Source organism: Loxodonta africana, chromosome X, assembly GCF_030014295.1.
Source record: "Loxodonta africana isolate mLoxAfr1 chromosome X, mLoxAfr1.hap2, whole genome shotgun sequence".
NCBI lineage: Eukaryota > Metazoa > Chordata > Mammalia > Proboscidea > Elephantidae > Loxodonta > Loxodonta africana.
In genome coordinates, this window is record NC_087369.1 from 11,144,130 (window position 1) to 11,170,084 (window position 25,955).

The 25,955-nt window shown below is 44.6% G+C and overlaps 1 protein-coding gene across 1 annotated transcript in view; it reads left to right on the forward strand.

Annotated features, from left to right (window-relative positions):
- WWC3 (WWC family member 3) overlaps positions 1-25,955 on the forward strand; it is a 127,270-nt gene that overhangs the window by 98,775 nt on the left and 2,540 nt on the right. The window contains exons 10-21 of the mRNA XM_064277955.1: positions 123-212; positions 1,197-1,762; positions 7,618-7,738; positions 8,570-8,644; positions 9,489-9,575; positions 12,621-12,813; positions 13,977-14,144; positions 15,298-15,449; positions 17,016-17,181; positions 19,890-20,054; positions 22,741-22,833; positions 25,683-25,910. Of these exons, the coding sequence (XP_064134025.1) occupies positions 123-212; positions 1,197-1,762; positions 7,618-7,738; positions 8,570-8,644; positions 9,489-9,575; positions 12,621-12,813; positions 13,977-14,144; positions 15,298-15,449; positions 17,016-17,181; positions 19,890-20,054; positions 22,741-22,833; positions 25,683-25,910 (2,104 nt within the window). The remainder of the gene's footprint in view (positions 1-122; positions 213-1,196; positions 1,763-7,617; positions 7,739-8,569; positions 8,645-9,488; positions 9,576-12,620; positions 12,814-13,976; positions 14,145-15,297; positions 15,450-17,015; positions 17,182-19,889; positions 20,055-22,740; positions 22,834-25,682; positions 25,911-25,955) is intronic.

Below are 25,955 nucleotides of genomic sequence, written 5' to 3' on the forward strand. Positions count from 1 at the left end.
GAGAGCGCCTGTGGTTGGAAAGGTGCGGTACTGACAGTGGGGAATTGACAGCTGAATTTCTTGTTATAAAAATATACGTGCTCTCTTTGAAATCCACCAGCTTGCTGTTTTCTTACCTGTAGGATTCTACTTCAGGAGAAAAGAAATTGTCTACTTATGCAGCTTGAAGAAGCTACCCGCCTAAAGTCCTATCTTCAGTCCCAGCTAAAGAGGTTGGTTACTTTAAAAGAAAAGGTGATACTTTATTATTGTGTTAAAATGGTGTTTCCATGAACTTCGTAATTCCCTTTCGCTTAGATTTTCTCCCCTTGAAACTTGGAACCTGAGGTGGTATAAATGCAGAATGGAAAAGTGGATGGCTGAGTGGTATTTTCTCCGATGACCCACTAATACATGATTCACTGACTATGAGGAGAATTGAATTCAGAATAACTAGTCTGAAGTCACATTTATCTCAGCATTTTTATAATCTAACTCACAGCTTCGGAAGTGTCTGTATCTATTCACATAATATGTACGTGTACATTTTTATTTTGAGATTTTTTTAAAAAAGGATATGAATATTTTAAAAATAAATGAGGTTGGGATGCTCAATAACAGCTCATGTCTTTATGCACTTACTCTGTTGAGAAGTATGACATTAAGGGATTTGTTTGTCTTAGTTTCTCAGTTATTCTGCCTAACAGTATCATCAGGTAGGAACGGTTATTACCCCAGTCCTGGTGACAAAATGGGAGGCTCAGAGAGGTTAACTGACTTGACCTAGCGTACTCAGCTTGTATAGCCTGGACTTGAACTCGACACTCATGCTTCGGAGTCCTTGATTTTAACCCCTGCTCTATACTGACAGGAGCCCTCGTGATGCAGTGTTTGGCTGCTAACCAAAAGGTCAGCAGTTTGAATCCACCAGCCCTTCCTGGGAAACCCTATGGGGCAGTTCTACTCTGTCCTATAGGGTCGCTATGAGTCGGAATCGACTCGATGGCAATGAGTTTTTTTTTTTCTATACTGACATTGAAAAGAAACAAGGGAAATATTAATGAGGGTACATTAACATACGCATAGGGGTTTTAAAAATCCTCCAGCTAATGGGAGCCTGAGGCTGGATTTTCTTCCCTCATGGAATAGACTAGAAGCTCTTGACACGGGCCTCTGGGCTGGTTTGCTCAGAGCATGGCCTACCTATCTCGTTTCAGCCTGTCCGCCAGCACCCTGACAGTGTCTTCAGGGAGCAGCCGTGGCTCGCTGGCCTCTAGCCGGGGCTCGCTGGCCTCCAGCCGGGGCTCTTTGAGCTCCATCAGCTTCACTGACATCTACGGCCTGCCACAGTATGAGAAACCCGATGCCGACAGCAGCCAGCTTTTGCGCTTCGACCTAATTCCCTTTGACTCCCTGGGACGAGATGCCCCTTTCTCCGATTCCCCAGGCCCCTCTGGTTTCAACAAGCCAAGGCGGTCCCTGGACACACCCCAGTCCCTGGCTTCCCTCTCCTCTCGCTCCTCTCTGTCTTCCCTGTCTCCCCCAAGCTCACCTCTGGATACACCCTTCCTCTCAGCCTCGAGGGACTCTCCTTTGGCCCAGATGGCGGATGGCTTTGAGGTGTCAGGCTTGGGTGCACTAGACAGACTGCGAGCCCAAGCATCTGCTCTGGGAGATGAAGAGCTGCAGGGAACAGTGTCCCTTCAGCCACACGGATTCCCCGGCGATGGGGAAGGATCACGTGATCGAGGACCCCAACTGGCCTGCGCTCCTGCAGGTGGAAGTAAGTATCAATAAGTCATGTGGGTTTTCACAGTCCTGGGAAGAAAGATTTAAAATTCAGGGAAGAAAATGTGTGCAATTGCATTGACGCTGGCTGGCGTTTCTGTTACATCGTGAGCATTAAATTTAGGAAAATAGATAGGATTAGAAAGAGTACAAACCTGCACTAGTCCTAGTCCGCGTAGTTTCATTGTGGGGCTTTCAGCATGTGGAAAGATAATGTCAATTGGCAAAGTAATCTTTTCCGCATATTTGGCTTGTTGTCAGAAAGTACTTAATTGTTGGAAATGCGCTAAGAACCACATAATATTCCACATTCAGGGGATGATAAAGATGTAATAGGCCCTTAATGAGCTCTGCAGGGTGTGTGCCAAGATGGAACATTCTGTGTGTGCCCATTGAAGACCAGCATGCGGGCTGGGGTCTGGTTGTAGCTGAGCAGAAATCTCTACATCCTTTTCAACTGGGAGCAATATTACCACCACCCCTCCCAACCTCGAGGACATTAGGCAATGTCTGGAGACATTTTTGGTTATCACATCTGGGTGCAGGGAGGATGCTACTGGCCAGAGATCCTGCTAAATATCCTACAATGCACGGGACAGCCCCTCACAGCGAAGAGTGAGCCAATCCAATGTCAGTAGTGCCAACGCTGAAAAAACCTGGTAACCTACTGTGGAGTAGTTTAACACAAAGGGTCAAAATAAAACTTGGATGGAAAACCAGTTTGGTGTAGTGGAAACCACTTTGGACTAGCAGTTTGGAGACCTGGGTTCTGTTCCCTGCCCTGTTGACTAGCTAGCTCTGTGACCTTGAGCTTGAGGTATTCCTTCACTCATCCAAGTCTTGGCTTCCCCATCTTTGAACAAGGTCTCTTGTGTTGATCACCATCCTTTTACCTGCGAATTACATATATGCTAGGAGTCCCTGTTAACACCTGGATGTTTAATGAGAGACCTGACGTGTTCTGAGGCAACACCAGGCTTTTCTAGCTCTGTTACTTGCCATCTTCCTCTCTGTGTTTGCAAACACATCTTTCATGTCCCCAGATACACTGGTTCTGTAATTCACATATCCTGGGATGCTTCGTTCACTGAGTTCTGCTTCATAGGCGCAGGTTCTTTGCTCCATGTTTTCATCTTTCATTTAAAACAGGAAATGCACGCCAAGGACTGGGTTGTACATCCATCATCACTTAAGTTTATTTTCCTCTTACCCTTTTTTTTCCCCTCTTACGCCAACTTTGGAAAACCTGGTGGCGTAGTGGTTAAGAGCTACGGCTGTTAACCAAGAGGTCAGCGTTTCGAATCCACCAGGCACCCCTTGGAAACCCTATGGGGTAGTGCTACCCTGTCCTTTAGGGTTGCTGTGAGTCGGAATTGACTCGACGGCAACGGGTTTGGTTTTGGTTTTATGCCAGCTTTTCTGTAAAGGTTGAGCTACGAGAGTATCAATTTAGTATGGCCATCAGAAAATCAAGACAAGGAAAAAGGGATGCTTTGGGCCAGAGGAAAGACAGGGTGTGAGGGAGAAGAACTGACTTAATTTCTGATCATGAATTTCTTGATCTTCCCCTTCCCATTCTGTGGCAGACTCCATAATGGGCCAAATGGCTTAGGCCCGGAGGTATTTGCTTATGCTACGTTTTGATACTGCCACCTGGTGGTAGACTCCTCATGCCATTGTCAGTTGTGTCCTTTTTATAAACTTGAAATGATTGACTCAGGTAACGGGTCCTGTTGGGCACTCCCAGAGGGCTGGGTTGGGTAACAAGCTTCAGGCGTGGATACAGGGTGACTTCTTGCCTCCCTTGGTGCTTGCAGGAACACCGGAGCCCAGAATTATTGAAGCTTTGTAAAGTCTAAGAGGGTCTTAGTACTCATCACACCACCCCTTCAGCTTTATTGTTGCCCAAGGTCAAATAGTTCCCTCCAACTTTTCAGTCTTGCCAGGGATGACACTGTTGCCATGTGACCCCAAGCAAGTTTCTGCCACATTTTAACCAAACCAATTGCCGTCGAGTTGACTCTGACTGATGGCAGCCCCATGTGTGTCAGAGCAGAACTGTGCTCCATAGGGTTTTCAAGTGGCAGGTTTTTTGGACGTAGATCACCAGGCCTTTCTTCTGAGGCACCTCTGGGGGGACTCAAGCCTCCGACCTTTTTGGTTAGCAGCAAGGCACGTTAACCATTTGCATCACACCAGAGAGCATATCACCTTCAGTAAGAGAAAATTCAAACCTTGACCAAACTTATAAGGCAAGAACGTTGAATGATTTCTTCCATTGTGTGGTCAATCAGTGTGGGGGGAAGGAAGGAAGGCCAAGCGGGAAAATTGACCATAGTCTTTTTTTTTTTTTGTACACTTTTGTCTTCCCTGGATTTTAAAAGTCAGATGTGTCATGATTTTGAAATACTTCTCTATTTTCATCTACCCATTAGTATTTGCTAATCTAAATCTGTAAAAACCTTGACTTTTCTTGTCTGTTTGTTGACATTTTTATTATATTCTCTGTTTAAAATTATTAGCTTCAATTCTGCAGTTTTTTCACTTTGTGCTTTTTTTTTTTTAATCTTGTTTCTCATGCGGCACGACAGAAACGTTCACCGTAAGTGACCTTGGAATTGCCGTTCACCTTTGTTGGTTAGGCTGTGAATGCATCTTTGTGTAGTGGATAAACTTCTTTCTTATGGCCAAGATGTGGCCAAGGGGAGCATATCTTATAGCTCTACTGTGCTGTAGCTTATCGATTGTTGTTATTGTTATTGTTCTTTCTACATTAATATTCATGCTGGCTACTAAAGTTGTATGAGAACTTTTCTAAAAGCTTTAACTGTTTCCTTTATGTATTTTTTTCCCAGAATTTCATGGCTTTCATTATTTTAACAAACCATCTGATAACTTTGCTCACAATGTGATTTCCGTTGTATTTTCTTCCTTTTTTTCAAGCACTGTTGATGTCCTCAGGTCTTAGTGTTGGTCTGTCTGTATGTCTGTCTATCTTTAATGATGAATAGGGTCAGAGATCTTGAAAACGTGTGTTGGGAGGAGTATCTATTCCTTGCTTCCTTCGCATTGCTCCCCAGGGCCAGCCTGGCTGCACTGAAACCTAAGATTGGAGTCTGGGTGTGTAGTGTGGTTTCCATGAGTACCTTTTGCTCATCCCAGGCAACGGTTGGAAGTATCCTTGAGTCACCTCCTGCTCCAAGGTGCTCTGTGAGCTCGGTGACTGAGCCTGGGCTCATTGAAGATTAAGTCCTTACTTTCCTCTATTTCTTCATCAACTTGCCATTGTGATGATGAGAGAGAAATGGCCTCCGAGTTCCACCATCTGGTGAACTGAAGCTGCTTAGGCTTTGCCCCATTGTTATTTCCAAAAACAAAACGAAACAAAACCAGCTGCCAGCAAGTCAACTCCGAGTCATTGTGGCCCCATGTATGCAGAGTGCTCCATAGGGTAAATAAACCAGGCTTTTCTTCCAAGGTGCCTCTGCGTGGACTTGAACCACCAACCTTTCGGTTAGCAGGCAAGCACGTTAACTGTTTGTACCATCCAGGGACTTCATTATTCTCTTGTTGTTGTTAGGCGCCGCCAAGTAAGTTTCAACTCATAATGACCCAATAGGACAGAGTAGAACTGCCCCATAGGGTTTCCAAGGAGCGGCTGGTGGCTTTGAACTACCCACTTTTTGGTTAGCAACCAAGCTCTTAACATTATTCTCTTAGAGGAATGTAAAGCTCTGTCTAGGAACTGTGACCAGTTTCAGGGCTGGGAATGGAAACACTGATCAGTTTTGTTTGCTGGGCATCAGTGCAGCCAACTGGTACATTCTGTTTGCAATTCACGACCAGTGGTTTGTGTCCTTTGCACGTGGCTGGGTTGAAGAAAAGAGCTGGACTTAGGAGGTCTGACCTACAGTTGGAGCCCCAGGGCATCTGGGCAGCCCAAAAGGGTGCCAGCTTCTCATTCCTGGCTGACCAGGGGAGGAGGTGGTCACTGCTGGGCTTTCCTCCCGGCGTTGCATAGCAGAAGGTTAACATTTTATCTCTAAGTGAAACTGTGAGACCAAATGGCACAACCCCATCCTATTGTTTGTTTTGTGCAGTGTTTAATGTGATGCTTGTATTTAATTGGTGTGAATAATAATTTGGTTGAAAAGAGGGCTGGTTGTAGGCTTGGCCATTCCCCTCAATTTAGGGATCACGCACAGATGTCAAGGTTTTCCATTTAGAGGGCTTAAATAGCCTAAGGAAAGTACGGAGGTACCAGGGGGATGTGTATTATGGCCAAAGGGCATCATGATCACATTTCTAAGCTGAATATTTGATTCTATTTTCTAAGCAAGCACTCCTCTCTATAAAATGGCTGAGACTCCTCCATACACATTCATGTTTAGCATAGGAAGATAATACCCATGTTTTTACTAGAAGGATCTGGATCATAGGAGTGAAAGGGTAGAAAAAGTTGATGAAATGCTAAAAGGAAAAATGTCGGCGCTTATCATTGGCTCTTGATTAAAGTAGATATGAAACGTCCATGTAAGCTGCCTAGTAATGGTAGTGTTGTCACCCCAGGAAGCAGTTCTGGAGGAGAGTCTGGCCCCAGGGCTGCTAGGGGTGATACTGCAATCTGAAGCCCCCCAACCTTTTCCCTGTGGCCACAGGTCTCGAAAGTGTTTTCAAAGGCCTTCTCTCTAGAAGTGGATGATCTGTGCTTGACTGTATCCTGTGACTTGAGGGCCACTGAATTTTGTTAGGACTTATTTGGATCATTAAAAATTTTTTTTCTGATTATAAAAGCAGTGTATGTTTATTATATAAAATATGGGCAATACCAAACAGCATAAAAAAGAAAATGCAAAATAGCCACGTTCCACTCACCAGAGGGAGCAACTGCCCTTAACCATTTGAGGACATCTCTCTCGGCCTTTTGGTTCTGCCAGTCTATCTTGAAGTGTGTTGTGAAGGGGCTTCCCACCAACATTAAGGAAGTGAAAAGATACTTATGATTCCAAGTGTCTTAGGCTGGGTTCTAGAGAAACAAAACCAGTGAAGCATATATGTGTATATATATATATATATAGAGAGAGAGAGGTTTATCTCAAGGACGTGGCTTATATGGTTGTAGAGGCTAGCAAGCCCCAAGTCCATGGGTCAAGCACCAGGCTGGAGGCCTCTCCTGACTCATGTAGCTGCAGGAGCCGATGAACCTAAGATTGGCAGGTCAGATGGCAGGCTGCTGGCTCATGGACTGTGGAGGCTGAAAAATCCAAGATCGGCAGGTAAGGTGGCAGACTGCTAGCTCACAGGCTGCAGAGGCTAACGCATCCCAAGATCAGCAGGCAGAACTGCAGGCCACAGGCTCAAGTCCCGAGAACCAGAGGTCAGATGATGACAAGCTGGGTGCAGGATCCAGAGCGAGCAAGAGCCAGTGAGCTTTGCCAGAACGTCCACATATATTGGATGCAAGCCACACCACTGAAGAAACCCTTTACAACTGATTGGCTGATCACGTCAGATCACATCATAGAGGTGATTACATTATATCACAAAATGGAGGATAACTATATCATTATGTAATTGGCAAATGGCATCATTACTGCCAAACTACATAATTACATAGCTGCCAAACCACTGAGAATCGTGGCCTACCCAAGTTAATTTGTAATCTTAACCACCACACCAAGTGTCTTTGCAAAGAATTTAAAGAGCTTTTAAAGAAGTAGGCTAAAGTGCATTTCTTCAGTTTTTCAATATTAAAAAAGATTGGGTGCAGTGTATTTAGAAATATGCCCATACCTAAAATGGTGAGTCTCTGGAACACTTGGTAACTTCTTATGTGTCTTTTATTTATAGCAGTGACTCTTCGAGAAGACAGCACCAAGAGGTTGGAGAGGAGAGCGCGCCGTGTCTCTGCGTGCCTCTCGGATTATTCGCTAGCCAGCGACAGCGGGGTGTTTGAACCTTTAACCAAAAGGTCAGAAGCCGATCTTATTAGTTCCCTCACCCTGGCCAGGCTTTCTACACTGTTACTGTTAAGTATTGAACCAAAAGGACACATACTAAGTCTTGTACATATTGAGACTTTGTTAATCTGTCTGGGAGCAGAATGTTTAATAAGCTTGTTTCAACCATGGCAGATTGGACTTTAGAAACTTGAAAAGAGAGCTCTGTTGGATTCTGTGCAGTGTTTGGAGACTAGCTCAGGTTTGTAGTTTTAGGAAAATTTCCTTTCTCTCTGCCCTTGGTAGGTACAAGACCCAGTAGAGCTGGAAAAGGGGAATCAGTGTACAAGAGACCTGCTTTTCTAGAAAGGACGTTAATTAGAAATGAATCTCCTCCCTCCCTCTCTTCCAGAGCTCTAGGAATTATTTTGCAATGACAAAACAGCTTTTGGGATTTTGTGCTTTATTTTGATTAGATATTTTTGACGTCATTTGTTTCTTTGGACATTGGTAAATCTCAGGTATCTGTAAGACATTTCACTTACTGCAAACTTTTTAAAAGTTGTTTGGAACTGCACCCCGAATATCACATGTGATTTTGAAAGGAATGCAAAGTTATTTTCTAAAAAAAAAAGAGAAAGAAAACAGTTTGCCAGCAGGTTACCCAATAAGCTATGTCATGGGTCACGGATCCAGGCACCTGTTGTACTCTTTCAGACATGTAGTGAGTTTACTTTTATGGCAGTTTAATAAGGCCCTTCTAAGTAAGACAAGAACACTCTTAACATGAGAGCACTTCACCAAAATCTGCATTAGTCGCTGCCGCTTGGCATAAACCTGGGTGAATTTCCGCTCGCGCGTAGGAATGAAGATGCTGAGGAGGCTGTATACAGCGAGGCTTGCAGTAATGGAGAGCCCCAGATCCACGTGGGATTTTTGTGAGTACAGAAGACTCCTTCCCTGTTGGTCTCAAAGGTAATCTGTAGATTGAAGTCCTCCTTGCTGGGGTCCATCTTTATATGCCCAGCAATTCACACCTCCGTGGAGGGGCAGCCCTGAGTGCTGCCCCCATCCTTGATACTCCCAGGACTGCTGCAGCTGGTCTTCGGTGAGAGGGCAGAGGTGGTGGTAAGGAACAGTGGTGGACCAGCCACCCCCGTGCCATCTTTCAGCACTGAGATCCAAAGCTAGAACTGTTACCTCATGCTGCAGGGGGTTAGGTGGCTGTAGTGCCACGGGTACCAAAAGCCTCCAGAGAAGTTGGACTCTTTGGGGGAAATGATCACACATTTCTGCTAGGAGTGGATTCTATTCACGACAACACAGATAATGAGGCCCTTCCCCACATCCCCAGAGCAGGTCACCAGGTAATTTGCAACAGGACACATTTGACTTTCTAATTACAGTCTCAGGAAAGGCCATGACCAGTGATAGCCACATTAGCAAGGCACAGTTCTATGCCGACAGTTTTCTTTTGTTCACTCTTGTTGTCCAGTTCAGGGTTTCTCTCCCTCAACACTGCTGACATTTGGGGCCAGATCATTCTGTGATGTAGGCTGTCGTGTGTGCCGTAGGGCGCTGAGCAGCACCTCTGGCCTCTACCCGCTAGATGCCAGCAGCACCCCTCCTCCCCAGCTTTGGCAACCAAAATATCTCCAGGCTTCTCCAGTGTCCCCTGGAAGGCATAATCACCCCCTTTGGAGGGCCACTGCTTAGTTCGATCCAGAGGATTTCTCCACCATGGGGGATTTGCCATTGGTGAACTAGTGTTTCCTTTTCTAGGCGCGATAACAGCAACGAATGTCTTCTCGTAAACGTGCTCCAGCTGAAGAACTTTGCTGGGCTGGGTGTGAAAGAAGACTGCAAAATGTAAGCTCAGGGCTGGACCGTGTTCCCCAGAGAATGGGGGTGTGCACAGCTGATGGTGGCCTCTCTCAGGCTCTTGTTAGACAATACAGCCCACTGGCCTGTTCTACTTGTCAATTTTGCAAGTAAAAAGACAATTTTGCACCTGAATTTGCGGTAAAACACCAAGGATGGTCCATTTGCAGCCTAAAGGATTGTAAATTTTAAAAAGTCTAGTGTATAATTTTGGACAGACCCAGGCTAGTTCTGTGCTGCAAGACAGCAAGGACTGCTCCATCGGCAGCATTTGGGCTTAAGATACCCTTCCTGGGCCCAGAGCTGGGTTGGTGCTGATGGAGCCACACTCTGTCTCTGAGTTCCTATGATGTGTGTTAAAAGGCCTCTGGCTGACTCCACAGCAAAAAGTCAAACAACCCAATTGAAAAATGGGCAAAGGACTTGAATAGACATTTTGCCAAAGAAGATATACAAATGGCCAAGAAGCACACGAAAAGTTGTTCAGTATCTTTAGTCATTAAAAAAAAAAAAATTTTTTTTTTAGGAAAATGCAAATCAAAACCACAATGAGATACCACTTCTCACCCACTAAGATTGCTATGATCAGAGAAACAGAAAATAACAAATGTTGGTGAGGATGTGGAGAGATTGGAACCCTCATCCACTGGTGGGGGTGGTGGCTGTTGTTGTTAGGTGCTGTCGAGTCACTCCTGACTCATAGCGACCCTGTGTACCACAGAACGAAACACTGCCTGGTCGTGCGCCACGCTCACAGGCTGGTTACGCTTGAGCCCATTGTTGCAGCCACTGTGTTAATCCTTCTTGTTGGGGGTCTTCCACTTTTCTGCTGACCCCGTACTTTACTAAGCATGATACCCTTCCTCACGGACTGATCCCTCCTGCTAACGTGACCAAAGTATGTGACACGCAGTCTCTCCATCCTTGCTTCCAAGGAGCATTTTGGTTGTACTTCTTCCAAGACAGATTTGTTCGTTCTTTTGGCACTCCATGGTATATTCGGCATTCTTCACCAACACCACAATTCAAAGGTGTCAGTTCTCCTTCCGTCTTATTCATTGTCCAGCTTTCACATGCATATGATGCGATTGAAAATACCATGGTTGGGTCAGGTGCACCTTAGTCTTCGAGGTGACTTCCCTGCTTTTCAATACTTAAGAGAGGTCCTTTGCAGCAGATTTGCCCAGTGCAACGCATCTTTTGATTTCTTGACTGCTGCTTCCATGGCTGTTGATTGTGGATCCAAGTAAAATGAAATCCTTGACAACTTCAATCTTTTCTCCGTTTAACACGATGTTGCTCATCTGTCCAGTTGTGAGGATTTTTGTTTTCTTCATGTTGAGGTATAATCCATACTGAAGGCTGTAGTCTTTGATCTTCATCAGTAAGTGCTTCAAGTCCTCTTCCCTTTCAGCAAGCAAGGTTGTGTCAGATATACATAACGCAGGTTGTTAATGAGTCTTCCTCTAATCTGTTGCTTGGTGGGAATGTAAAATGATGCAGTCCCTGGAACATACTATGGCAGTTCTTCAAAAGGTTAAACATAGAATTTCCATATTACTCAAGCAGTTACACTTCTGGGTATATACCCATATATATCTGAGGAAGAACTCAGGTACTTGTACACCAGTGCTCATCGAAGCATTATTCACAGTAGCGAAAAAGTGGAAACAACCCAAGTGCCCATCAACAGAGGAATAGATAAACAAAATGTGGCTATCCACACAATGGATTATTATTCATCCATAAAGAGAAATGAAATTTTAATAAATGCTACGACATAGATGAATCTCAAAAACATACTAAGTGAAATAAGTCAGACTTAAGGGTCACATATTGTATGTTTCCTCTTACATGGTATTTAAAAACTGAACTAAACTCTTTGCTGTTGAGTCAATTCTGACTCATGACATACTTGGAATAGGCAAATGCGTAGAGACAGAAAGTTACAGGGGCTGGGGGAGGAGGAAATGAGGGGAGTGAGTTTCTGTTTGGGATGATGAAAACTTCTGGAAACAGGTAATGGTGATGGCTGCCCAATATGATGAATGTAATCAATGCCACTGAATCATATGCTAAAAAATGGTTAAAACGGCAGATTTTATGGTACATATACGTTACCACACACACACGCACAGAGGCCTCTGGCTGGAATTAGGGCGTCCTTGACTCAACGGCAATGGGTTTTTTTTTTTTTTTAGTCTGAGGGGAGGAGAAAAAGATACGCATGTGACCAGTCGGGAGGTACTGGGTGACTTTGGCCTTGTTATGGGAGCCCTAATTCTGAGCTCCATGACTCTGGATGGGGGCCTGATGGAAGGTCCGCTCACCCAGGTGTGTGATCACACCTGTAATGGTCAGTTGAAGTTTAAGTGTGGACCTCCCCTCCCAAGAGTCTTCTTTATAAACTTGAGTTCTAAAGACCTTGGATGCAGCTTGGTTTTAAGCGGCTGAGGATTCACCCTGGAATTTTGCTCACTCTAAAAAAAAAAAAAAAAAAAAAATTTTTTTTTTTAATGCTGTCCTATACTGATAGAGCTCCGCCCGTGGGCAGAGGGCCGTGCTGGGGCCCCAAACGGCAGGATGCACGGCACAGTTGGTGCCTCCATCAGGTGAACAGACCGGGGGGGGGGGGCGTCAGGCGGACTCAACTCACAACACACACACACACACACACACGAGAGTGCGGAGCCTGAAGAGAGCCAAGGGGGCCACAGAAAGATCGGAACAGACAGTTTCCCACAAAGACGATGAAAAGCAGAACCCCTGAATCTATCAAAATTCTTAATTACTGACTTTTAAGTCATCTTTCTTTTTTGCAACTGATTTTTTTTCTCTGATTTCCAGAGTCACTTCCATCTCTTTGGACCTTCTCTTAGCTGAGAAAAGGGCCTTTTCCAAAAGACTTTGAAATTTGATTCACAGGCATCCAAAGAGGGAAAGATATAGGTGCACGTATGTGTGTGGCCCATGCATTTTGTCAGTCAGGTCTAGCAAGAAGTGTTACCTGCTGTTGCCTCCCTCTCATTGCAGACACGTCCGCGTCTACTTGCCACCACTCGACTCGGGCACGCCCAACACCTATTGCTCTAAGGCTCTGGAATTCCAGGCCCCGCTGGTATTTAATGAAGTTTTCAGAATTCCTGTGCATTCAAGCATGTTGACATTGAAGTCCCTTCAATTATATGTGTGTTCTGTGAATCATCAGCTGCAGGAAGAACTGCTGGTACAGCTCTCCTTCCCTTCTTTGTCTTTGGGTTGGTCTTGTCTTTCTAGCTTTCTTTTTTTTTTTTTCTCTCTTTCTGCCTTTCTACCTTTGTCTTTCTGTGTTTCTTTCTCTTTCATTCTTTCTTCATTTCTCTTTTTCCCTCCTTTTCTTCCCATTCTCCTCCCTTCCTCTTTCTCCCTCCCTCCTTTCCTCTTTTTTCCCTTGCTTTCTTCCTCCCTCTCGCCCTTCCTTTTTCTTCTCTTCCTCCCTTTTTCCTTTGGTGGGTTGCTTAGAAATTATAATGATGTTAAGTGGTCTCTCTAACTGGGAATATAGAAATGGAAGATAATACCCTTTATCTAGTCTGGTGTTTCATACTTTAGATAGATGATCTCAGTTCACAGTGCAGCCCTCCCCCATGAGATGGCGTCGGTTTTAGTTAAAATGGATTCATTTTCAGTTGAGGGAACTAAGTAGGGTTGACAGATTTAGCAAATAGAAATATTGAGCACCCAGTTAAATTTGAATTTCAAATAAAAAATAGATAATTTTTTTAGTATAAGTATATGCCATGCAATATTTGGGACATACTTATACAAAAATGAAAAAAAATTCATTGTGTATTTGAAACTCAGATTTAACTGGATGCCCTGTGTTTTCTCCGGCAACCCTAGAACTCGGACACCGAGGGATTCAGCAGGTTGTCCCCAGGCCCACACAACCATTCCATGCCCACACCAGGATTCAGAAGCCGAGGTGGTTTCTTCCGAAAGCCCCAGATATTGTTCCCTTGGTCATGCCACCTCAGCAGCAGAATTAGGGAGTTCAGAGCAGAGTTCACCTAGTCCTATTTTATTTCAAACATTCCAGAGAGCCAGTGGCTCACCAAGGGGTAGAGCCCTAACCTCAGCCCAGCACCCCAGGTCCCCCATTGTCTGCCCCTGTTCCCGCTCCAGCACAGAACTGTTCCTGATCGAGCTGACCAAGAACAAAGCAACCCAGAGCCACCCTCGTTAGTGTCCTCCTCAGTCACTTTCATTTTATTGCCCCCTCCCCTTTTATAGGAATTTTGTATTTTAGATTTTGGTTAAGATTGAAAGATGAACTTGTTATTTAAAAGACTTCAGTGTTGAGGGGAACTCATTCAATGCCTGTTCTGTCTTCCTTTAACATCCTTTCAGGGCATTGCACAGATTAACTTGGCCGACTATGAAAGTTCCAGTGAAATGCAGCTGCGCTGGTATCCCGTCCAGGTCTTCACCAGCTCCGAGCCGCAGAGGACCAGGGAGAATGAGCGTATGGAAGAACGCCTTGCACAGGAGCCTGCACACTCTATCCTCGGGAAGACAGTACGTTTCTCTGCTTTCAGGAGCCTGTCACTACTGCTTCCCTGGCTTTGAGACAGACAGTCACTAGGGGAAATAGTTTCTAAGAAGCACCTATTTAGACTTAAAGTCTTAGGATGTAATAGAGATAACGAAGTAGGGTTTCTAGGAAAATAATAAAAATAGAACATGTTTGTGAATTTGCCTACTCATCAAAATCAATACTGGCAGCACTTTTGCAGTCAGTTGGGAACAGTGTGCAGAGTAGGGAAAAAGTTGAGTTGCCCAATGTGTGCATTCCCAGTTGAAGTTGAGAAGGCAACACTCTGCCTTCTTGTTTCAGCTCTCATGCTGTCAACAAGTGTCCTTTTCACAGTCTGTTTAGTGCCATGTTTTTTGCATTTTTCTTGGTGAGTTCCCTGTTTAAAATGGCCCCCAAGTGCAGTGCTGAAGTGCTTTCTGGCATTCCTAAGAGCAAGAAGGCTGTGATTGCTTTATAGAGAAATCCCTGTGTTAGATAAACTTCATTCAGGCGTGAGTTACAGTGCTGTTGGCTGTGAGTTCAATGGTAATGAACCAACCATATATACTAGTAAGGTGTCTTTAAACAGAAGCATATATAAAACAAGGTTAGGTATTGATTGGTTGACGAAGATGTTGCAACCAAAAGCTCGCAGGAACCTAACCCTTTATCTCCTCTAGGAACAAGGATTCAGTATTCACTAATTCAGTGTTGCGGAGACTTTCTAGAACGTACTGTGAATAATGAGACTCAACTATCAGCATATGGCAATTTCATGATAATGTGTTTTTTAATAATTTATTTTATTTCTTTTGTTGTCGTTGAAACTATACATAGCAGAACATACAACAGTTTAACAATTTCTGTTTGTACAATTCATTGGCATTGAGGCCATTCTTCATCATGGTTATGTTTTTAATGCCAGTGTGTTCATGAGCACAAGTGACTTACAGTTGGTTATTTTTAAATTTGAGCCCTCTAAGAAAAGGCCAAGCTGATGTGCTCTTGACGGTGGGGGTGAGTTCGACCCCTGAAGAGCAATTGAAGATGGTGATAAATGCAGTGGGATGGTCCAGTTACTGTATGATGGTGGCTGCCCAGCTCTGCCACAACAGGCTGCTAACATTGGTTCTCCTGCATCCACTTTCTCTGCAGGATGCAGTCACAGCGCTGCTGGCGAGAACCACAGCGCAGCTGCAGGCCGTGGAGAGGGAGCTGGCTGAGGAGAGGGTGAAGCTCGAGTGCACCGAGGAGGAGATCCTCCAGGCCGAGCGGCAGGAAGGCCAGGCAGAGGCCGTGCCTGACAGGTAGATGCGGGTGGTGTCTCCTCAGAGGCCGTGTCCTGCAGGTAGATGCGGGTGGCCTCTCCTCAGAGGTGTGCCTGACAGGTAGATGCGGGTGGTGTCTCCTCAGAGGCTGTGCCCTGCAGGTAGATGCGGGTGGTATCTCCTCAGAGGCTGTGCCCTACAGGTAGATGTGGGTGGTGTCTCCTCAGAGGCGTGCCTGACAGGTAGATGTGGGTGGCCTCTCCTCAGAAGCATGCCTGATAGGTAGATGCGGGTGGTGTCTCCTCGGAGGCCGTGCCCCACAGGTAGATGCGGGTGGCCTCTCCTCAGAGGCGTGCCTGACAGGTAGATGTGGGTGGTATCTCTTCGGAGGCTATGCCTGACAGGTAGATGCGGGTGGCGTCTCCTCGCTGTCTGCCTTGGTCCTCCTCCAGACAAAGGAGTGTGCACACTATTTCATCAGAAAGCTCTCTAAAAATGTGCCTGTGAAAACACTCCTCGGGCCAGTTTACCCTGCTTCCTTGGGAACAAGGCGGCCTGCGTATTAGTCAGACGTGGCTCCACCCCAAGAGCTCTGTCTCTGGGGGCAAGTTGCGTCTCTCGTCCAGGCCTCTGGAGAATGGGCCGGGCGATTCTTCAGTACCATTACCCTCTCAGGTAATGTTATACTGCCCTGGACAAGGATAATACCTCAGAATCTACGCCCTCTCCACTCTTCACCTTTTCCTTTTATTCCGGAATCTCTCATAAAGATGGGCTGTTGAGGGACTCCACCCTGCCAAGGTTGAGTAAAATAAGTCCTTTTATGGTTTTTCTTTAAACAGCTTTATTGAGATACAATTCACATACTGTACAATTCACCCATTTAAAGTAAATAGTTCAGTGATTTTTAGTGTATTCAAAGTTAAACAACCGTCTCCACGGTCAATTTTAGAACATTTTCATCACCCCAAAAAGAAACCCTGTGCCCATTAGCAGGCACTCCCTGTTTTCCCCCCAGCCCTAGACAATCACTAATCTACTTTGTGTCTTTATGGATTTGTCTGTTCTAGCCACTTCATGTGAATGGAATCATACACTGTCCCTTTAAGTTTTACCAGAAGCAGACCTGTGTGAAATAGATGAAGGATTCAGATGGAAAAGCACCTCTAGTGAACTGGTTTCTGTCTAATCATCTCTGTGGGCACTTTCATATTGCTACTTCCACATTTTTCCACATAGAGTGCCATATTTCCAAAGCTTCCTGCTTTTTCCTAGTGTCTTTCCCTGAATTTATATTATAGAGGAGTTTGTCTTGGGGAGAAAAAGGGCATGGTAGAGGTGGAGGGTTCAAGGGTGGGGATGACCAGAAGCTGGGAGGGCTTGGATGAGGGACAGACAGACCCTCTTAGTGAAAGACCTAGTAGAGTTGTCTTCCCTAGAAAACATGAAAAACCTTTGGCTTTATGAGAAAAGCAGTGTCTGTAATCATTAGAAGCAAGGTAGTTTTGTGTGCACCTCTGCTGCTGTCTGAAAGCAACAGTGAAATGAAGTCCTTGTCATGAACGTTTTATGAGTTTTTTTTTTTTGCAATGTCCTACCTTTTAGGAGTTGGCAAGCTGATTCAGTTGATAGTGGGTGCAGCAACTGCACCCAGACCAGCCCCCTATACCCAGAGCCCTGTTGCATTGGTGTCGAATCCATCCACGGACACACATTTGCTGGCCAGGCAGATCCTTACAGCCCCAAGCAACTTCAGCCCCCACCACGTAAGGTAAGTAGAAAACATCAAGGGAGTTTACTTAGACTCCTGACGTTTTGTGATACAACACTTGGCAGAACCCTGGTGGGAAAGTGGTGGTGTGTCCTCAAAGCCTCCATCATGAAACATTAGGGAATTGGCTAATAAGATGAACTAAAAGGAAATGGAAGCTGATACACACACACACAGGAGTAGGACCATGTGGCTTGCCTACAGACATACCCAGTGACATTGCTATGAATAAGTATTGGTATGAAATGGACAGTGCTGTTGGATTAGGGGGTGGTAGTTAAGATGGTATTTTATCGAGCTTGGAGGAAAAAAGTAAATGGCCTAATATTTGTAAAGTGCTTACAGCTGGCACAGCAGTTACTATAGAAATAATGATCAACTTTAAATTAAAAGGAAAGACTAAAAAAGGTAAATTTTTACTTCTTCATGTGCCATTTTATGATGATCCATTCACATCTTGAGGAACAAATAAGGTTTGAACGTTTCATGGGTCCCAAAGGTTGTGGACGCATGTAGTTACTTTTTTTTCCCTTTGTGACATTAAGAACAGTGAAGTGTCCTTTTCCCCTCTGTTCATCTCATCTTAGTTGTGGTCATCACCATATCTCAATGAAGAGCTCTTTCGTGTTTGCAGTGACAAACGTCTAAGGAACCCAGTGAGCTTGAAGACACTGTGTCAGTGCTCTATTGAAACTTTAATTCCCAAACTGTTCAACTCCTCAAAACATTTTACAATCATGCCCCCTGCCCTCACCCTGAAACACAAATGCTGAGGTAAATAAAAGGCACACCCTTGGCAGCTTTCCAGGCTGCATTAAAGTGTATCAGATCATGGGTAATTTTGGGGGGCCAGTCTGCCGCTAATTGCTCTAGTTCTACTTTCTAAGAGCTTTAAAAGCATTGGCCCAAATCAGAGCGAGTGGCCATGGGAGGCTAGTTCGATGTGCCCTCCACCTCCAACTTTGAATTTCTACAAATTTCAAACCTGTGGAAAAGTTGCTAGAATAATACAGTGAATACCCATATACCCTATACCTGTTGTTGTTGTTGGGTGCTGTCAAGTTGATTCTGACTCACAGTGACCCTATAGTGAGCCTATAAGCCAGAGTAGAACTGCCCCGTAGGGTTTTCTAGGCTGTAATCTTTACAGGAGCGGATTGCCAGATCATTTCTACTGAGGAGCTGCTGATGGGTTCAAACCGCCGACCTTTCTGTTAGCAGCTGAGTGCTTAATCATTGTGCCACCAGGCTCCTTACACTTCACCTAGAGTCCCCAATTGTTAATACTTTCCCACATCTACACTCTCTCTGTGTGTACGTACTAGGCCTTTATGATGCAACAATGAACAAAACAAATGGAAACCCCTGCCCTCGGGCGAGACAGGTAATAGCAATAGCCATGATACATCAGTAAAATGTAGTAATGTTTTAGATAGTCAAACTAGGTAATGGAGAATAAGATCGTAGGTAAGCAGGGTTTATGTTTTTAGAAAGAGTGGTCTTGGAAGGCCTCACTGAGAAGGTGAATTTGGACTGGAGACCTGAAGGAAGGAAGTAAGAAAGCCTGGTACAGGTCTGGAGAAGTGCATTTGGGGATAGGAAACAGCCAGTGCCCAGATGCTGACGTGGGAGGGGCCTGGTGTGGTGAGAGAACAGTGAGGAAGCCAGTGTGGCAAGAGGGGAATGAATGGAGGAGTCTCTGGAGCTGAGGGCAGAGGGAATGAAGGGGCCAGATCACAGGGCTCACTAAGGACTCTGGCATTTTCTCTGAGAAGCTGGTTCTGAGCCCAGGGGTAACATGATCTGACTTCAATTTTAACAATCTTCCTGGTGGCTGTGTTGAGGACAGATGGAAGGGGAAGTCTGCATGGATTCAGGAAGACCAGTGAGGAGGCTATTGCAGTAGTCCAGGCAGGAGGTGATGATGACATGGGTGAAGTGGTCAAAATCTGCCTAATTTTGAACATAGAGTCAACAGAATTTACTTTCAGATCAGCTGTGGGGTATGAGACAAAGAGTGGAGACCAGGATGACACTTAAGATTTTTGGAAGGAGCAAATGGAAAGTGGAGGTACCTATGGAGGAGGAAGTATGGGTGGAATATCAGAAACGCCGTTTTGGACACATCAAATGTGAAACGCTTCTTAGATATCCAAGTGCAAATAACAAGGAGACTGTTATTTAGTGATGGTATTAGTTTCCTAGGGCTGCTGTGACAAGGTACCACAAACTGGGTAGCTTGTAAGAGCAGAGATTTAGTTCTGGAGGCTAGGAGTCTGAAATTAGGGTATCAGCCATGTTGATTCCTTCCAAAGGCTCTGAAGGAGAATCTGTTCCACGCCTTTCTCAGCTTCTGGTGATAGCCACCAATCCTTGGTGTTTCTTGGCTTTTACACACACCACTGCAATCTCCGCCTTTGTCATTACATGGCCGTCCTTCCCGTGTCTCTGTGTCTCTCCATCTTTTTTTATAAGGATACCACTTAGATTAGATTAGGACCCACCCTACTCCAGTTTGACCTCATGTTAATGGATAATGTCTTCAAAGGCCTTATTTCCAAACAGGGTCACACTCACAGGTACTGGGCATTAGGACTTCAGTGTACCCTTTTGGGTGGGCACAATTCAATCCATAACAGTGACTGAGTTAATTTTATGGCTTGTATTATTATAGGAAAATTAATGGTAATAAATGAATTAATCTCTAGGTCGATAAGGAAACCAACACAGAAGATCTCTTCCCAGAAGAAGTTGCAAATCTTCCAAAAGAGAGGGTCAGCCGCAGAGCCCGTGGGTCTCCTTTTGTGCGGAGTAGCACAATCGTCCGTTCACAGACATTCTCACCTGGAGCACGAAGCCAATATGTTTGCAGAGTAAGTTGGAATTTCTTTGCCACCTATTTGAAACTTCTTTTTCTCCCCCCCTCTTTTTTTTGTACTAGCTATGCCGAAAAATGTCCATATCATCACCAGCAATACCAATCAATGACCACCATGTATGTGTGGCTTTGAGATAGGTGGTGTGGTGTCACCCCATTTCCCCATATTCATGTGCATATCTAGCTCTGGTTGTCTGCAGGATTATACATTTCCCCCAGGTTTTCAGTGTTGTATATTCTCCAACTCGTGGTCAGGAAGCCGGGTAAATCATTTCTACATCAAATTAAGGAGTAGCAAGTCAAAACAGGGCATATCTTGAATTGGGTTGAGATCAGGGAAGTAAGGTCACTCTGTGTAATTAGAAGTTCTAGAGTGGAGCCCTAGCAGTGGGTAGCCAGGGTGGAATGTAGCCTCAAAGACTGAAGACACTGAGGATATGGGCTATGGAGTCACCCACATGTCAGTTCACACTCCACAGGTGATGGTAGGAGATACTTGGTGGTCCTCAACCTTGGCTGCACTTTACAGTCAAATAATGTTGAGGGGCTTCAAAAAATACTGATGCCTGGGTCCTATCCCCAGAGATTTGCAATTGGTCACGGGTGGGACCTAAGTATCAGAACACTCAGAAGCTGTCAGATGATTCTAGTGTGTTGGCAGGGTTGAGAACCCTGTGCCAGGTGGAAAAGAAGACCCAACCCAGTGTAGTCATTGAACACAGGACACCGTGGTAGAGGTTGGCAGATAGTAGTAGTGTGACAATGACAGCATGGACTTCGGAAGAGGAGAGGTTTTTAAGGATAAATGGTCATGACACAGTGGCCTGGAGGGGGCCATTTGAATGGAAGAGAACTTTGACCCTTCCTGCTCTGCTGAATTCAGGTTGTTAAAGAAGGCACCTTCTCTTGAAGAGGGTTGCCAAGGATCTGGCTCCATTAGGGCCAAGCCAAAATTATCTCATCTGAGAGAATAAGACCCTCATATCCTTGAAGGAAACATTGGTAATTGTGGTTTGAAAGTCCCCAAGACCATTCTGAGGTTCAATAATTCCCTAGAAAAGATCCACAGAACTCAGAAAACCCATTATACTCATGATTCTGGTTCATTACAACAAAAGGATACAAATTAAAATTAGTAATACAAGAGGCATGTAAGGCAGTGTCTAGGAGACACCAGGCCCCAGCTTCTAGGTGTCCTCTCCCAGTGGAATCTGTACAGCCCTTGTTTCTCTCAGCAGTGATGTGTGACAACACACACAAAGTATTGCCAACCAGGGAAGCTCCCCTGAACCATGGTTCCCAGGATTTTTACTGGGGTTTAGTTGTGCAGGTGTGGCTGACTGCCTGCAGGCTTGACCTTAGTCTCTAGCCCTCCAGAGGTCCAGCTGATACTACATGACTCAAGGATCTCCACTGTAAATCCCATTGTGGGCACAGACTATCTGGCATAGCCCAAGGCCTCTGCCATGAATCCCATTGTTGACATAGACTATCTGGCATGGCCCAAGGCCCTGAGGTAAATGAAGACACTGTTATCAGGCAGGGCATTTGAAGGGCTTAGAGGTTACCTCCCAGGGGCTGGGCAAGGGCCAAACATTTTTTTGGGCAAGGTTGATCGTTTACTGCACAGGAGTGAACCTCAGAGGGTTTGGTTGGCCAAAATTGCTACTCAGCCATGTTTGGGAGACCTATTGCTGGTCTCCCCACAGAACTGAACTCTTCCAGATTGTGGCTGCTCTGAGACGCGCTTGGTCCAGGAAACACAGGGTTGGGTCCCAGTACTCTACCCCATCACACTTTGAAAGCCATCCTCTAAGGAAGGGAGGGCAGATAACTGCCGACCCACCGAGGAGCAGACTCAAGTCTGCATATTGAGAAAAACAGGGAGAAAATCCTTTACTTACTCCAGAGAAAGCCTCCCCCCTCCTGTGGTATGTTCTAGGCTCAAAGTAAAAGCGTGCATTCACTGGCAATGCTTTTAGAGAGCGTGTTGTTTCCCTGTCTGTGGGATGGTCGTGCAGTATTTAGTCAGCCGTGCCACTGCATTTCCTGAGCGTTTGGGGTTCATTGACACGGAACGTAAGGAAATGAAGGCGAGGACTTTGGCTTTCACACAGATGCACATTGATCCTGAAGTGAGAAATCCACCACCAAATGAAATACATAATGTCTTGGCTCCTATCAAGAAGGCATTATTTATTTTTCTTTTTCAAATCAGACCTTTTCCTTTGACTGGCAGAGCAGGGGTAGTGATGTTGGCTTGTCCTACTCATGGGAATGAGTCTGTTCTTTGGAAAGCCATTTTTATTCCAACTCTTGCCAAAGCCTGAAACGCAGCAAATAAGAGTGATGAATAAGAAGGGAAAGCACCGAGGACAGAGCTGGCTTTCATGAGCGTCCTCCATAATATCAAATCGCAGTTGGCATTTGTAGGACCGAAATGCTACTGATGAAGTTAGCCTGATGAACAGGGAGGAGAGCCAGAGTGGGCTTTTTGTCTGTTTGTTTTGTTTTAATTGGAACTCTTGTGTAGGTTATATTTGAAATGAAACTCAAAGACTTGTTAAAAGCACCCAACATCATAAAGACATCTTAGGACCTTTGAAACGAAATGATCCGATTCAGAGGACACACGAGAGCATGAATATTGAGTTTCTGAACATCATTCTTTTTTGGTGCAGCTTTATCGTAGTGACAGCGACAGTTCAACACTGCCACGGAAGTCACCCTTTGTCCGAAACACTCTGGAAAGACGAACCCTCCGCTATAAGCAGGTGTGTATCGCATAAACGGATAACGGGTCTGCATTTTTCCTGGTAGTTATTTTTACAGACCATAAAAGGTAATACTAATTAAAAGGTAGTATTTTTATTTTCTTGTTTACTTCATAGATATAGTCTTTGAAAGCATATATAATGTCATAATGTTACCAAATATTTCTTAATTTCTGAAGATAATATTATGATATAAGGTAGTTCGTGATCTTTACATTTTTAAATACAGTTATGCACCGCATAACGTCCGTTTGGGCAATGTCCAGCTGCATATATGTCCCTGGTGCCATAAGGTTATATGGAGAAATCACACTGGCTCTCCGACCTCCCGTGTGAGCCTTGAGTGTAGGCCAACAAACAATCACTTAGCAACGTGCCGTGGGCAGTTTGCGTGCATTGCATTTGTTATTCCAATTGCCTGCCTGTGTTGCTCCGCGATTGTTTGTTGGCCTATGCACCCACAATTCAGAACGGGGAGCCCACTGACTTCGAGAGCCCGTGTGAGCGCTAAGATCAAATATGCTGTAAACACACCACTGATTTCCCCGTATAATGTTACGGGAGCACAGATGTATATGCAGTTGGACGTTGCCTGAACAGACATTCTGTGGTGCCTGACTGTATGGATTTTGTACAACATCTAAATCACATAACATCCTATTTTACTGAATGTATCGTGGATGTTAAGTGATATATGACTGTATAATAAATTAATAGACAATTAACCATTTTTATATAATAGAAAATCATTTTTGACAGGAGAATGTATATATATATATATATTTATATATATCGTATTTTTATGCAAATAACGCGCGCACTCTACGTTTATTGGCCAACCGTGCCCTCTCCCTGCAAGGTAATTTTGTATGTGCGCTATGCCAGCTTTTTTTAAACGGCAACACATAAGAAAAAATTGGCATAGCATGCTTACACTTAAGACAATACCATGCCGGAGTGGGGTGAGGTGGGGGCACAGTTGGCAAACAAAAGTAGAACACATGCATTATTTGAGTAAAAATACAGTAGCGTAAAAATTTTGAGTATTTCAACATATAACGTTCTTCTCATAGGCCTATCTTCTGGTTTTCATTTCCTTTAATCTTTCATTTCCCCCACATCATGCCGGTTTACAAAATTTTGCCACTTTTAGTTTGAGCGCTAGTGCTTCCCTGTGTTTCTAGGCAAAGATCCTTTTGAATGGAAAAAACAAAATCCCCAGATTTCCATAGGGTAGTTGTACTTGGAGAAGCTGTTGACTGAGCATTAAAAGAAAATACATAATTCAGCTACAAAAGTATTTCTCAACAGAAACACTATTGACGTTTTGGACTGGGTAGTTCTTTGTTGGGGGCTGGGGACTATTTAGCAGCATCCATGGCCCCCACCCACTAGATGCTAGTAACGCTCCTCACACCCCGCCCCCAAGTTGTGATAACGCAGAATGTCTCCAGCCATTTAAGTTTTATTCTGAAATAATTATAGATTCACAGAAAGGTACAAAAATAAAGCAGAGAGGACCCAGGTACCCTTTACCCAGTCCCTCCCAATGGCGTCACCTTATATAACTGACGCAATAGCAAAGCTGGGAAACTGACGTTAGTACGACCACAGAGCTTATTCAGAGTTCATCAGTTTTACACCCACTCGTTTGTGGGTGTGGATAGTTGTGTACAATTTTATCACACGTGGAGATTTGTGTAACTGGTGCCGCAGTCAAGACACAGAACTATCCCATGGCCTCGACCCTTGTGCTACCTCACAGAGTCACTCTGGAGTTCATTTTTTTGGACGCCTTTCTTTTCTTTTTTTTAATTGCAGTAAATATGTATCTCCAGGCATTTTTGCCAGTGCCCCTTGGTGGGCAAAATCACCCTTGCTTGAGAACCCCTGAGCTGCTGTGAGTTCAGCAGTGCTTTTAAATGAATTTGCATTTACTCAGTTGCAACATATACTTGCATTTAAATTGTGGGTATGTGTGCAAAATAGTATTATGTGGGTATGAAAAGCATATACTGATTCAGTCCACAGAAAATGTTGCTACCATCCCCAGGGCTGTGTTTCCCATTGAGTGGGAACCGCTGCTCTAAACCCCGCATACAAAAGTCTGTTCTTATCTTAGGACTCTTTTGAATGCAGAATATTTGCTTCCATGAGGCTTATATTGGGAGGAAAGTTTTTGGCAACTTGCTTGTGTGTGATTTATTTAAACAACAAAACACTCATACCATTTGTAATACACTTTTCCTCCCATTCAGTAGACCGTTAAGATCTTTCCATGTCAGTATATATATTTTAACTTTCTACAGTGACCACATTTTATGCTGGTCTTGCAGTTTAATCGATTTCCTGCAGTTATATATTTAGGTAGGTTTTTTTTCTGTCATAAGCCTTAGTCAGACAGCTTTTGCATGTCTACAGTTGTGCTTTCGGGCGCGAGTCTGAAACAAAATTCCTGAACCAAGGAAAATGCACATTTTCAGCTTTTAATATATTGTCAAATAGGGCTTCAGAAAGATTGAACCCATTTTAATCCTCCCAGCCCCATAAAAGAGGGCCTGTTTCTTCACACTTTTGTGAGCGCATAGATCATCGTTAAAGAAAACAATTTGCAGTTACTAACCTTGATATTGAACTAGAGATTTATATTAATCTTGACAAAATCTGTATATTTTAACATTGGGCCATGCTTAAAGAAATGCGTCCACCATAACTGTGCTTCACCTATCTCCTATTACTTATGAAAGAACCTTCTGGAAGGCCAGAGCTTGCCAGCTGTGTTGCATTGCAGCAAGTGTGCTGCATGCCTGTTGTGGGCTGTGTGTGCTCATAGCTGCTGTCCCCTGCAGTCCTGTAGGACTTCCCTGGCTGAACTCATGGCCCGCACCTCCCTCGACCTGGAGCTGGATCTCCAGGCATCAAGAACGAGGCAGAGGCAGCTGAATGAGGAGATCTGCACCCTTAGAGAACTGAGGCAACGGTTAGAAGATGCCCAGCTCCGAGGCCAGACTGACCTACCCCACTGGGTGCTTCGGGATGAGCGATTCCGGAACTTGCTGAAGGAAGCAGAGAGGCAGGTGAGAGGGGCTGGGCCTGCTTCAGCTTTCCATTGGTGTCCCAGG